The sequence below is a fragment of the Anser anser genome (assembly GCF_964211835.1).
Source record: "Anser anser genome assembly, chromosome: 15".
NCBI classification, from domain to species: domain Eukaryota; kingdom Metazoa; phylum Chordata; class Aves; order Anseriformes; family Anatidae; genus Anser; species Anser anser.
This window is the reverse complement of record NC_139736.1, coordinates 9,210,829-9,223,226: the sequence shown is the minus strand read 5'-3', so window position 1 is coordinate 9,223,226 and position 12,398 is coordinate 9,210,829. Positions and strand designations below refer to the sequence as shown.

Here is a 12,398-nt window from a genome sequence, read left to right as displayed (position 1 = left end):
AAATGTCCCAATTAGAGGTTTTTCCTCTGTTTGACCTTTTTTCTGTTTCTTTTTAATTATGAGTAAAAAAAAAAATCTGTGGCAATTGCCATCTCAAATCTTTAAGGAACATGAAGTCCATTCCCTAAAGTACAGGGACCGGATCCTAGTGTCCACCACTGCTGTGCAACCCTGCCGAGCGCTGCCCTTGGGGCATGAGCTGGAGACCAGATTTATTTGCACAGAATGGTTTGGGGCGTCAGCTTGCCCTCACCCAGCCTCGCAGCACCCTCTGCTGTCCCCAGCCTGCTGCTGTCCCATTATCAGGTACCACTGGGGACTAACCCTGGTGAGGGCAGGAAAAAAAAAGGAGAACGCTGATCTAGAGCAATAAACACATTTCTTGAACATCATTTATCCTCGTAAACAACCTAATAATGGATATCTATGGGTGGCACTTTTTACCCACTTTTTTACCCAGTTAGTAAGGGAGGGGGAGTTTTCTGGCATGTGGAGGTATCTCCTAAGGAGCTTAAAGCTATGGGTAGCTTCTAAATGAGTTTATATTCTTAGTAACTTTTATGTTTGAGGGTAATCAGAACAGCCTAAGAATATTTGATAATGAGTCATGAACACATTTGAAATCTCTTAATGTACAGTGGTGAATTTTCTAGTTAAAATGAATGCTTCTTAAGCCATTATCTCCAAGTAAGTGGAGATTTCATGTCTCTTGTGTGTAACCATTGGGCGTGTGCATGTGCTGTTTTACAGATACTATCCCATGGGCCACCCAGTTTCTGTCCACATTTACTTCCTTGCTGACCGTTTTCAAGGTTTCCTAATTAAACACCATGCCACCAACCTGGCTGTCAGCAAACTAGAGACTTTGGAAACGTGGGTAATGCCAAAGAAAGTCTTTAAGATTGCGAGTCCACCCAGTGATTTTGGAAGGTTACAGTTCTCAGAGGTGAGTATTCATAGCCACCCAAATGATTGCATGCTAGTTCAACAGCCTTTGGAAATCGTATTGCCATGTAAATTTTAGCTCAGAGTGGCTCTGCAGTGTAATGCACAGCTTTTTTTTTAAAGGCAATACTGTGGTGAACCCTCACTTCTTACGTTACCCTGAATATCCTCATTCCTCTCTGACAAACTGAAGGTGTTTACTGTTGTAAAAGGGGCTCAGAAACTTAAAAGTTTTGCGATTGTGATTGTTATGACTGCTGTGAAAGATACATGGGAGCTGAAAAATGTGATGTTTCTGCAGCTCCAGATGTGAACGGGGATGTGGTAAGCATTCCTCTCACGAATATGCTGGGAAAAAAAACATAAAGCTAGTGATAGGCAGCAGTGCCACATATGAGTATAATATTGATATTGTAATGTGAAAGAGAAAATTATCACAGCAGTGGATGAGATTTCCCACAAATCCTGTTATTTCTTGTAGGGAGTTGTCTCCACATCTGACGTACAGTGTAAAAGGTGTACCCTAAAATGTATCAGGAGAGTTGACCGCTAATAGAACCTGACATCTGTGTTCTGTTTTAAAGATACAACTGCCTGAGCAGTTAATTTTGTGATTTTTCTTGTTAAGCCACAAATTTCAATTAAGGTACAAAATTGATTGAACAAATGCGTTCCAGTCATTATGGCCAAGTCCATAAATTACCATCTTCTTGGGCAATTAAGAAATGCCTAGGTAGGATTCAGTGTTTTGGTGTGCATGGCAAATCCATGACATTAATGTGCCATTAAAGAGATGGATGGAAGGTGTGTTTCGTTTATCAGTGTGTCTGATGGTAGACTTGCCATTTCATGCAGTGATAAATGATCATACAGGCTTTAATTCTTGTGATTTGTAGGAGTACTTCTGCTGTTTATTTGATACTTTTAATCTCGCCTGATGCCTGCTCTGAGTCTTTCTTTCGAAAGCAACTGGGCTGGCAGCAGGAAGAGTTTTTTCTAATTGTATGATAAAAACAAATACATTATCTCACTATTTTAGAACTCGAATAAAAGTATTTAGAAATACTACATCTGACTTTGTCTCAGCTGTAGGGAGGAAGCAATCACAGGATCAGAATTTACTCACTGGCCACTTGCACGGTCCCCTGTTTCCCCAGGGCATTAGAACCAAACTTTTTTTCCCCAAACGAGCCCTGCAGCAGCCATGAGCCTGGCCCACAGATGTCCTGGAGCAGCAGTGCCCAGCATCAGTGTCCCCTGATGGAGAAGCAGCAGCATGTCGGTTGCTTTGCTCATTGCTGCGCTGTGCTCACAGCTCTGCCGAGCGTGTTGTCTTGCAGGGAGGATGCCCGAATCCCACCGGACTAACGATCCTGTCCTCATGGACCACGGCTGGTCTGCAGACAGCCCTGTGTGGTCTGCTGCTGCAGTGACGCTGTGTGAGTGCAAAGCATGGGGAGGATTTAATCACCTTTCAGCTTTTTTCAGGCTGAGGAAATGTTTTCTTCCATTTGAAATCTGTGAAAACAGTGTTGGTGGCTGCTTACTTGTTTTCATTATTTTTTCTCGCCTAAACTCATGAGTGGTCCCCTGCTTTCATAGATGATTCATATTTTAAAAGACCAGGAGGTGCAAAGTCAATCATTTAATTTTTTCTTAATTGTTTATTTTACTTTCTGCCTTCCCTTGGCCTGCAGTCATCTCTGCCTCTGAGCCAAATAATTCTCTCAGTTACCCTGGTATAAATCCAGCATTAACCTCTTCAGCTTCAGTAGGGTTGGAAAGCCTCTCTGCTGCTGCTGCTAATTAAAATGCCACTTCTTTGTCAAAGTCCAGCAAGTGTAAAGCAAATTTAGCAGTTCAGCTAAGATGAGGGCACCAACGTTTAGCAGGTTAAACACCAGAAAAGAAACTTAGGATTTGAGCTTATTGAGACATAAAACTGCTGTTTGTTTTTTTTCCCAACAAATTTCATCCTATAATCTGGCAGAAATTTAAAACAGAATGGAGGCGTTCGGGCTGGGAGCTTTGTTCCCTCTCCCAGCTCACCAATTAGACCAATCAGGAAAAGCACAAATACGCTGAACGTGCTCCTGGGTGTATTTGTGATGCTGAGACACGACCACAGTGGCAGCAGAGACGATCGGGTCTCTCCAGGCAGGAGTCAGCCCTTCCTGTGCTCTGCTCCTGGCTTTGCTTTTCACATTTTGCATCCCGACCAGGGGGTTTCACCATACGTCCCATAAAGGCCACCTCAAAGAACCAGCTGGCTGGGCTGCCTCACGGGCCACTGGGGTTAATAACAGTGTTTCAACTGCACGAGGCTTCTGCACTCATTCTTGGGCTGAGAAAATAAAATGACATTACAGGAAGTCCAAGAGAGAAGATTTCCAAGTGTTTTCTCCTTTTCTTTTAGAAGTTCCCACATCTCCTAAAATTGGCTTGCACATAATACTCATGCTAAGTATCCTGTTAGTCTGGATCCATGATAACTGCTACATGGAAAGCAGAAGATTGATTCGCTGCAGAGCACTAACAGTCTCAGCTCAGAGTGTATCAGTGGAACACTAAGTTCATTTCTGGTCTTGTTAAGACTTGTGATTCATCACAGAGAATAAAATAAACTAGGTGGCAGGCAATTAGTGTGCATTGTGTGAACCTAATGGTCCTGTTTGTGGTGAGCAATGAGACACAAACCCGTAATCAAGGCATAATTTATCTTGGGAAAATTTTATCTTGGGACTGAACAGAGATAGAAACAGGAGTTTTAAGCCAGCGAGTTCCAGCTTTCCAAGCATACCCCGTGTGCAGCGCCTGCTCTTGAAGCCCAAAATAATGGTGATTAAAATAATGATGTGGAAAACGTCAGCTTCTGTGCCACATCCCTTTGTATTTTATCAGTTGTTCATTACTGCTCAATTCCAGCCCATACTTTGTGCATTCCATTTGAAAGTGAAAGCCTACTTAAAATGTTTTAAGGTGCTATGAAAAATATTATAGGACCGTAGTATCTTTTGGCCTGTAAAATCAGACAATTCAGTACCAGGGACTCAGCTGTGTAAAGTTCAAGGGAAGAGATATAAACCTCTGAATAGTGCTTTAAGTAAAATTCCTTTTAAAATACTGTGCTTCTAAAACCAGCTTGTCCTGCAAGCTGCGCAGCATGGGAAAATAACTGGTAATAAAGGGCAGACCCTGTAAATAGATGGTGACGCTCCCTGCCTGTCCTTCCTCTAGTGTCCTGTGGCCCTCTGTGAGATGGCAGGGGTGCTCCTGCCACATCCTTCAACTTTTTCTCTTGTGGGCTTCATCTGTGTTGTGGAGTTGCAGCTGAACAGGCCCGTTTGAAATTGTAGCAGCCACTGAGGCTGTGGACTCCCTGCCCCAGCACTCTTCTTGGGACTAACACTGCTGTTTGAGGCTGGTGAGGATAGGTCTGGGTGGAGTTTCTAACAGAAGGCAGTGGTCTTTTGGTGAGGTGTCTCTCTGCTGGTGGAAAATCATTCTCAAAGACAAAGACTGGCAGTACTTCCTAAAAGTTGTTCTAGCTTGAATTTCTTTAACGTCTCTAGAAAATCTCGAGATAGCAAGAGTCTTGAATAACATTATTCCCGTTCTCTTGTGGTTTGAGATCAGCCATGCTTTAGAGGGGATGCAGTATTCATAGACGAGACACAATCTTCTGCTTAGCTAGGCCTGATGCAATTTATTGCTTTGAACGTTACTGGGATTGGGAAGGAGGCCTTTAGCATGTTTAATTCTGGAGGATTAAGTCATCTTTCATAAAGGTAAGAAATACAGGGTATATTTCAGTAATAAATACTGGGTGTGGCAGAAAGAGCTGTTCCCTATAGGGTTTTCTTTTCCCCAAGAGGGTGCGCATTTGTTGCACGTGTTGCGGCTTTATCATTTCCAGGTCTTCTGAGCTCCGGTAGGTGTGATACGGCCACACTCAGTGAGGATCAGTGGAGTAGGTAATAAGATCTGGTCAGGAAATTTCCTTTCTGAGCTTATTTCCATAAGTTTCAGTCGGTCTTGTCAGGAGAGTTTGCGCTGACAGCTCCTCAAGGCAGTCCATGCTGGGATCTGATAACTGGGCTACGCTGTCTAGTTGGATTAGCTGGTGTGCTAGGTGAAACACCTCTGAAATACCAGCCATTGTGCCGTGCTGATTGCAGAGTAGTAGAAGGCTCATTTTGTCTCTTACCCTGCAGTGTCATAGTCCTCTAGGAGCAATTCATATGATGACAGATGGATTTGGGATGTTAGGTTTTTATTCTACTGGCCTTGTGGCTTTCTGCTAGTAGTCCTCCTGTAATTTGTCTACCAACCACAGTGATTGATCTAAAAGGGACTGGGGACTAGACAGATTCCCGTGTAGAGATCAGTGGTAGCAGACATCAGGTGTTACGATTTCCAGATCTGGGGGATTCGGGCATTATATTGGGACCAGTTATCAGTTATTACCAGATATTATATTGGATGGATTGGATTGGATTATATTCATCAATTAGGATGAAATCTAGCAGAAAAATCTTTGAAGCAGATCAGCTACAATTGTTTGTCACGCTTTGAGGAAAGCAGATTAGGGACAAGGGCAGTGCAGCACTGGGGACATCTTTAATATCCTCATATGCTGAAAGAGAGGATCCTGTCTTTGTGTGCCCGGTGCTCCAGAGACCACATGAGAGAATCCAGTGGTTTCTGTGTAGGGAACAAGTCAACTCGTAGGTCATCTGTGCTGTTTGAAGACTAAGGCCAGAGAACACCCGAAGGACCGTGAGAGATTTCAGTACCAGGCTGATGAAGACATCTGTATGATTCTCCAAGGAATGACATCGGATGTCTGCTTTCCAAAAGGAGCCAAGGGGTTCTCTTGTTCTTCCCTTCAAATGGGGTCACTCAAAGCTTTTTTGATATTGATTACTTTTGATTTGAGGTCACGGGATCGGGACCTCATGGGACAAGGAAAATGGGTACTTAGTCCAAAAGCAATAGGCAACCTTCAGTACTGTGGTCCGCTCTGTTTCCTTTTGAAGAATTGGTGGAACTGGTTTGTTAACATTCAGCCTCATAAGCACATGCTAGATATAGTGCTAGAATAGTAAAAAAAATCTTTCAGTTGGCCTAAGAAGGCCAATTACTACATTTTTGTGCTATCTGTTTACAGATGTGTTTTTTTTTCAGTAGCGTACAAGTGTTTAATGGCAACAGCTTGTAAATTTGTATCATCACATGGGTTATGGGTGAACCATTAGAATTCATATAAAGAACACTGAAATATGAAAGCTGCTAGGAAAAGGAAAGGTCTATTAAATATTTACACTAGATTGTGAATCAGCTGCTTTACTGTTAGTTAGGGAATAAATAAAAAACAACATAACTGTTATGACAGTAAGGAAAGAGTTTACCAGAAATAACCTCCCACATCAGGGAGGAAGGGGGTGCAAGGAAGCAGCATCTCATATATAGGTTGTAGTAAAGGACCCAATGTGACTTCCCCTAAGTCAGCAAACGCCTCTTCCTTGCTCTTAGCAGTAGCTGGGTAGCTCTCCACAGCAGGGTCTGTCTCTAATGTGTATTATACGTGTTGCTTACCCAGCAGATGATGGGTCATATACACTGCTACACACAGCCTGTGTCCTGTCACTAGGCTTGGTACTTTATGGTCTGCTTTCATGTGAGGGAAGAGGAGAGCTGCTGTAGCCTGTGACGCCACTCTTACCATGGAAAAACATCTATATCAACCAAAGTGGGCAAATGGGGAAAAAAACAAACCTCAATTTCAAGTTTACCTCACGTGTATACCTTGTGAATGTCATCTGAGAAATACGATTTGTGTGTCTGGAGAGCCCTCACTCGACAAAAGGGTCTCAGATGCTTGCAGAGATGATGTCAGCAGCAATGTGGTCTCTGATTTCAGATCGGCACCGAGTGGGACGCCAAGGAAAGGCTTTTCCGGAACTTTGGAGGACTCCTTGGGCCAACAGATGAGCCAGTTGGCATGCAGAAATGGGGGAAAGGCCCCAACGTCACCGTTACTGTCATTTGGGTGGATCCAGTCAATGTAATAGCAGCAACGTATGATATTCTTATTGAATCCAGTGCAGAATATACTCATTACAAACCACCTTTGAATTTGCCCCTGCGACCTGGTGTCTGGACAATAAAAATTCTGCACCACTGGGTACAGGTAGCTGAAACCAAATTCCTCGTTACTCCTCTCACCTTCTCAAATCGGCAGCCTATCAAACAAGGTAAGTTTTATTATTTGGTAGAGGAATAATACAGTTATTGTGTCTGTATTCACTGTAAATGCTGTTGTTAAAAATGAAGTAGCACTGCACTAGAAACAGGGAAAATAAGGGAATATTATAAATAGTAAATCAGAAGAATTTATTGCACCAAGACAGGTGAAAGCGTCTGTATCCAGTTTGTAAAGCACAGCCACTTTGAACAAAAAGCTATTTATATCTGTAAAATACGCACAGTTCAAAATGCAGAGAAGTTCAGACTCTCAGTAATCATAAAAGCCATCATTTAGAAATAGAAAGAAAAATGGACCTTTCTCTGAAGCTTTGCATTTGCTCATAAAGAGTTACAGATGTTTAAACTGCTATCTTGACAAAGTCTGTGTGTTTAATGATAAACAACTTTAATATATGAAATGCTGGATTAGTCAAAATTACCCTAGGCTGGAGCTACCTGACAGGTTGTCAAGTCCAGGCATTCACTTTTGCTTGATACCTGCCAAAACCTGCTGTGTACATGCCAAACACTCGTGTTACCAAAATACCTATAAATGCAGCAATCCTGGTAAGTGCAGTATCAGACCCAGGCTTCATTTTTCGAAAGAAAACATTTTCTTCCCTGCAACAGCAGCACTGAGCCATCCTTGGGCTGCCAGCATATGCAGACCTCCAGCCCCTGCGTCATTTGAGTGCCTGGCTCTTCAGCCAGTACCAAGCACGTTGGGCTGTGAGAAAACATTCTGTAGCCACACCTGTTTTCTTATTCACTAAGATCAAAACAAGTTTGTTGCTAGGAGTATCTTTACCCTTCTTCTTAACATGCTCAAGTGCTTCCATCTGCCTAATATTAATATTCATAACTTTAGACATCTTAAAGTTGCTAGATACATGAATGATCCTATTAAGTTTTCAGAAGTTCTTCTTCCTGACAAGGCAGCAAATAAACTGAGTCAGGCATTTACCTTCCAGCATAACGTGCTGCTTCTGTAATGCAAACACCACCAGACAACTGCTGAGAGCTAATGTAGCCCTTATCTTGCTCAACAGGAGCCTGATTCTACACATTTCTCACCAGAACAGCTAACTTACTGATTTCTTCTTCTAACATTTGGTGGCATCGTTTCTTAAGCAGAAACTAAACCATGGACAACCTGCTGCTGTTATTAGGTAATAGATAGTGATACATTTTGAAGGAACACCATGTGTAGAAGAAATACATTTTTTAAGTTTGAGGCAACCTACTTCTAAGCACAGCTGTTACTGACTTGTCTCCCGTAAATAATGAATTCCACGTTCCTTGCTAATTTAACAGTTAAGGCATAAATTGGATTGAAAATGTGGCATGCAGCCAGCAACCTTGCTGCTTTTTGATACAATGGGAGAATGCGGTGGAAAGTCAAGTGTGTCTCAGACTTCAACCGGGAGTCCCTACTTTATGGTGTAAAGCTGAAAGTGTCTTTGGTCCAAACTCTAAATCTCAAATAATTCCACTGATACGATGGAGCCACTCCATATTGCCACATATAACAAAGAAAAAGTTGGCACATTGGTTGACCAGGAGAAGATCTGGCTCATATGTGTTGTTAAAGAGCCCTATTCTTTCACATGGCAATGAGAATCTGCTGTAGGAATGAAATACAAAGCTTGGGAACAATATTATCTAGGAAAAAACCCTCAGGAGTGATTTGCTACTGATGCTGGGATGCATAATCTCCATGTGTCTGAGGCATGGAGGTAAAGGAGAAAATTAATTACAGGGCAGATAGTGACACTCCATTCCAGTTAGAATTATATTTACAATGCAAATTTTTGGGTGTTTTGTTTGTTTGTTTTAAGGCTTTCTGTCTGACTGACACTATTGTGCTCTGTGCTGGCAATTGTCATTTAGCTTTGATTTCCAGCTTTTGTCAATTTGTCACCACTTTATTACTTAAATATATTTTTCTCTGCCAAATAAAGGCATTGTGAGAGTATGACAGAAGAATTAGAACTTCTAAAAGAATAATTTCTGTTACTGTTGTAGACAATGTGAAAGCTGCCAAAATCTCCTAAAATGAAGGAGTAGTATTATTGTCTTGTCCTAACACTGAAAATAAAACACACATCAGACTTAGCTGGGAGCTGTAAGTAGAAGAGAGGAGTATGCTTTATTAGGGGTTGTTTTGGAATGCTGTTCTTCCCACCATCTTCTTCTTTCAATTAATAATAATAATTTTTTAAAAAAGCTGTATAACTCTTGTTAGAAAGGTCTCCCTTACAGGTAACTTGTTACTCCAGCAACTTTTTTCATACCACTTTGCTTCATTTGCTTCACAGTGATTAGGCCCACTCTGTCTCATATACACCAGACATAGAAACTGGAGTCCACATAGTTACATACATAACAATATGTGTTTTGTGCATAATGTGTCATTCTAAAAAATGTTTGCACAAATCTGACAGCAGCCACTAAACTCTTGTATCCTGAGAGCAAGAACACAACAACTATCACTGTATTTCCTAAATCACTGCGTATCTACACGATTTCAGCACAGAGCACAAGGTAAAGTTGCTCGTAATTTCTCAGCGTCACGAAGGGAGCAACCTTCTCCTCTGTTAAGTAAACTGAAACGTGTTCATTGCTGTATCATGACTCTTAAAATTCATGTTTACAATTCAAAATAAAAAAAATAATTCTGGGACAGCTACCAGCAAAGACACTTCATTTAGCAGTTTATAAAAACAGCATATGTAGCTAGTTTATTCATCTTCTATTCCCATTTATTTATTAATTTTGGCCTAGAGTCTGTGCATGCAAGTAAAACCAAGAAGGGAAATCAGGGACATTTTTTTTCTGTGATATTATGTCCAGATGTGCATAACCGACAGAATGTGAATTGTTTAAAAACAGGGACTCATTGCCCTTTACAAAATCTGGATCTATAAAAGATCAGAGATCAGTTCTTATACAGTGTTTTTGAGTACACTTGGAAGTTTGGGATGTCTCCACAGTAAGTGAGGCTCCCAAAGCTACTTCAGTGGGAGGTTTGGAGTCCAATGTTATTTATTCTTTCTTGCTCCTCTTTCTCTACCAGGCATCCAAATCTGGGCCTGTTTTCTCTGAGTTCTGTCAGGGATCAGTTTTGCCTTTCAGCAGATCCTTCTGGCTCAAGAGTGCCTTCAAGTGTTTGCTTGGTTGGAGTTAATGGAGAAAGAAGGGAAAAAAGACGGGGTCCAGGGGGTGGAACACATGAAATACGTGAATTTGCCAGGTAACTCATTTGGAGAAATCAGGTTCGGCTTCATTTGGTCCACCAGTGTCTCCTTCCCCCTACATCCCTCACAGTCAGATTCTCTTCTCTTCTTCTAACTGGCGATTTCGGAGTTTCTCACCATATGGCCGAGTGTGTTAAAGCCAAGAACCCCATGCTCACTGTAAGGACATGGGAGAGCTGCCAAGGACCATCGGGGTGCCCCAGGACTGCATCGTGCCAAGACAGAAAGGGAGTGTAACGTGGAGGAGACAGAACAGGGAGAAGATGACTAGAAGATCACTAGCAGTGGCCATACACAGAACGGGGCTTTCTTACTGTCTGCTTTCAGCAGCATGAGTTAAAGAGCAGTTCAGAGACTCAAGACTTGATGTCCAGGTCCCCTACACAGGGACCGGAGAGGCAGAGGCAAACAACGGGCATAATCCTGGCCATTTAACCAGCAGTTCTCAGACTCATCCAAGCTACCAAGTATATTTCAATTCCCATGAAAACACAGCAAATTCAGTAGAGGCTGGATCTGCATCTCCATCATCCCCCTTTCCCACCCGTTGGTGCTGTGCAAAGTCTGTGCGAAGCGCTCGTGCCAGGTGTGATCACACACAGCTCCCAGGAGCACGGAGAGGTGCAGGGAAAAAGCCAAAGCAATTTCATTTTCAAATTTGAGTTTATATTCACGGCAAAGTTTCTGCAGTGATCTCCCAGCTGGAGTGATGCTAATGAGTTGTCATGCATTTAATGTATAGTACCCGTTTCATTAAACCTAAATAGGTTACTGTGAGCCAGTGGGCAGACTCACTTCTGGGGCAGATAAAACCCCAAACCTCAAGCCAATACCAAATGCTGGATTGAAAATAAATAATTAAATGAATTAAAAACTTCCTTCAAGTAAAGAGGGCAGGGACAGAGAGCATCCTTTTCTTCCTCCTTCAGAGAAACCTTTCGTGTTCGGTTCCTACTGCGTTCATGTGCCCCTTACGTGGGGCTTCTGCTCCTTGCTGCCCCACCACAGGGCAGGGAGCCCCGAACCCCAGCTCCTGGTCCAGTGCCCTCCAGCTACAGCTTCCTCTTTCAAAGGCTTGACGGCATCCTGTGATGCACACGCATCTCAAAAGCCTTTTAACCTAATCCATATTTATGGATCATCTTAATTAAGTATATGCTGGGAAACCTTTGTTTTGCCGTTGGTTATTTGCAGTGGCTCAATCAATTCTAATTGCATCTATACAGATTATAAAGTGGGTGGCAACTTGTGTCAGAACTGCTGTGATTTCTTTAAATTAACCGGCTGTAACATGACATGTTCTTGATAAATGTAGTAATAGCAGCAGGCAGGCACATGGCTGCAGAAGAGTAGACATGCCCTGGAATCGTCATTTCAAGAAAAACCCTGAAGACAAGGATTTGCTTCGAAATTTAGTTCAGATCCAGTTGACAAGGAGTCGATTAGCTTCACAATGAGCAAATGCAGCACTGTCTTGTTTGCTGCAAGAGAAAACAAACCAAATGTCAATAAAAAAATAACCTCTTTGCCAGAGGGTTTCAACATGATTCAGGTAAAGAAATAAAGCTGTATGTTCTGTGTTGCTTTAAAAAAAGCACAGGTCTAGCGCCTTAATGTGTGTACCAAGGTAATCACATTTTTCATTCCTTGGCCCACTCTCTGTCTAAACTCATTTGCTTTTTCTGCAAAATGAAGAACAAACCCACACAAAAATGCTGAAATCTCAGCCTGTGCAGCTGACTACAGGCTGCGTGTTCGGTCCAAAGAAGTTATACTAAGAAAAGTCAGTTGAGAAATGAAATGCCCTCCCAGAGTGAAGTGCAAACAAAAATGGGGGACAAAAATACCTTATTTTTTAAAATGGTAATTTAAAGTCTGTGGAATGTATTTTTCACTGGTATATCCTCTACCTCAAAGGACTATATGGATGTCTTCGTAATTAGAAAA

General features: G+C 42.1%; 1 protein-coding gene across 4 annotated transcripts in view; it reads left to right on the top strand.

Annotated features, from left to right (window-relative positions):
* XYLT1 (xylosyltransferase 1) overlaps nucleotides 1–12,398 on the top strand; it is a 192,572-nt gene that overhangs the window by 169,199 nt on the left and 10,975 nt on the right. For 3 of the 4 annotated variants that reach the window (XM_083800133.1, XM_083800135.1, XM_083800134.1), the window contains exons 9-10: nucleotides 751–946; nucleotides 6,869–7,202. In XM_083800133.1, coding sequence (XP_083656259.1) covers nucleotides 751–946; nucleotides 6,869–7,202 — 530 coding nt within the window. Of the gene's footprint in view, nucleotides 1–750; nucleotides 947–6,868; nucleotides 7,203–8,243; nucleotides 11,933–12,398 lie in introns of those variants that run through there. The other variant, XM_083800132.1, reaches the window with a different exon arrangement.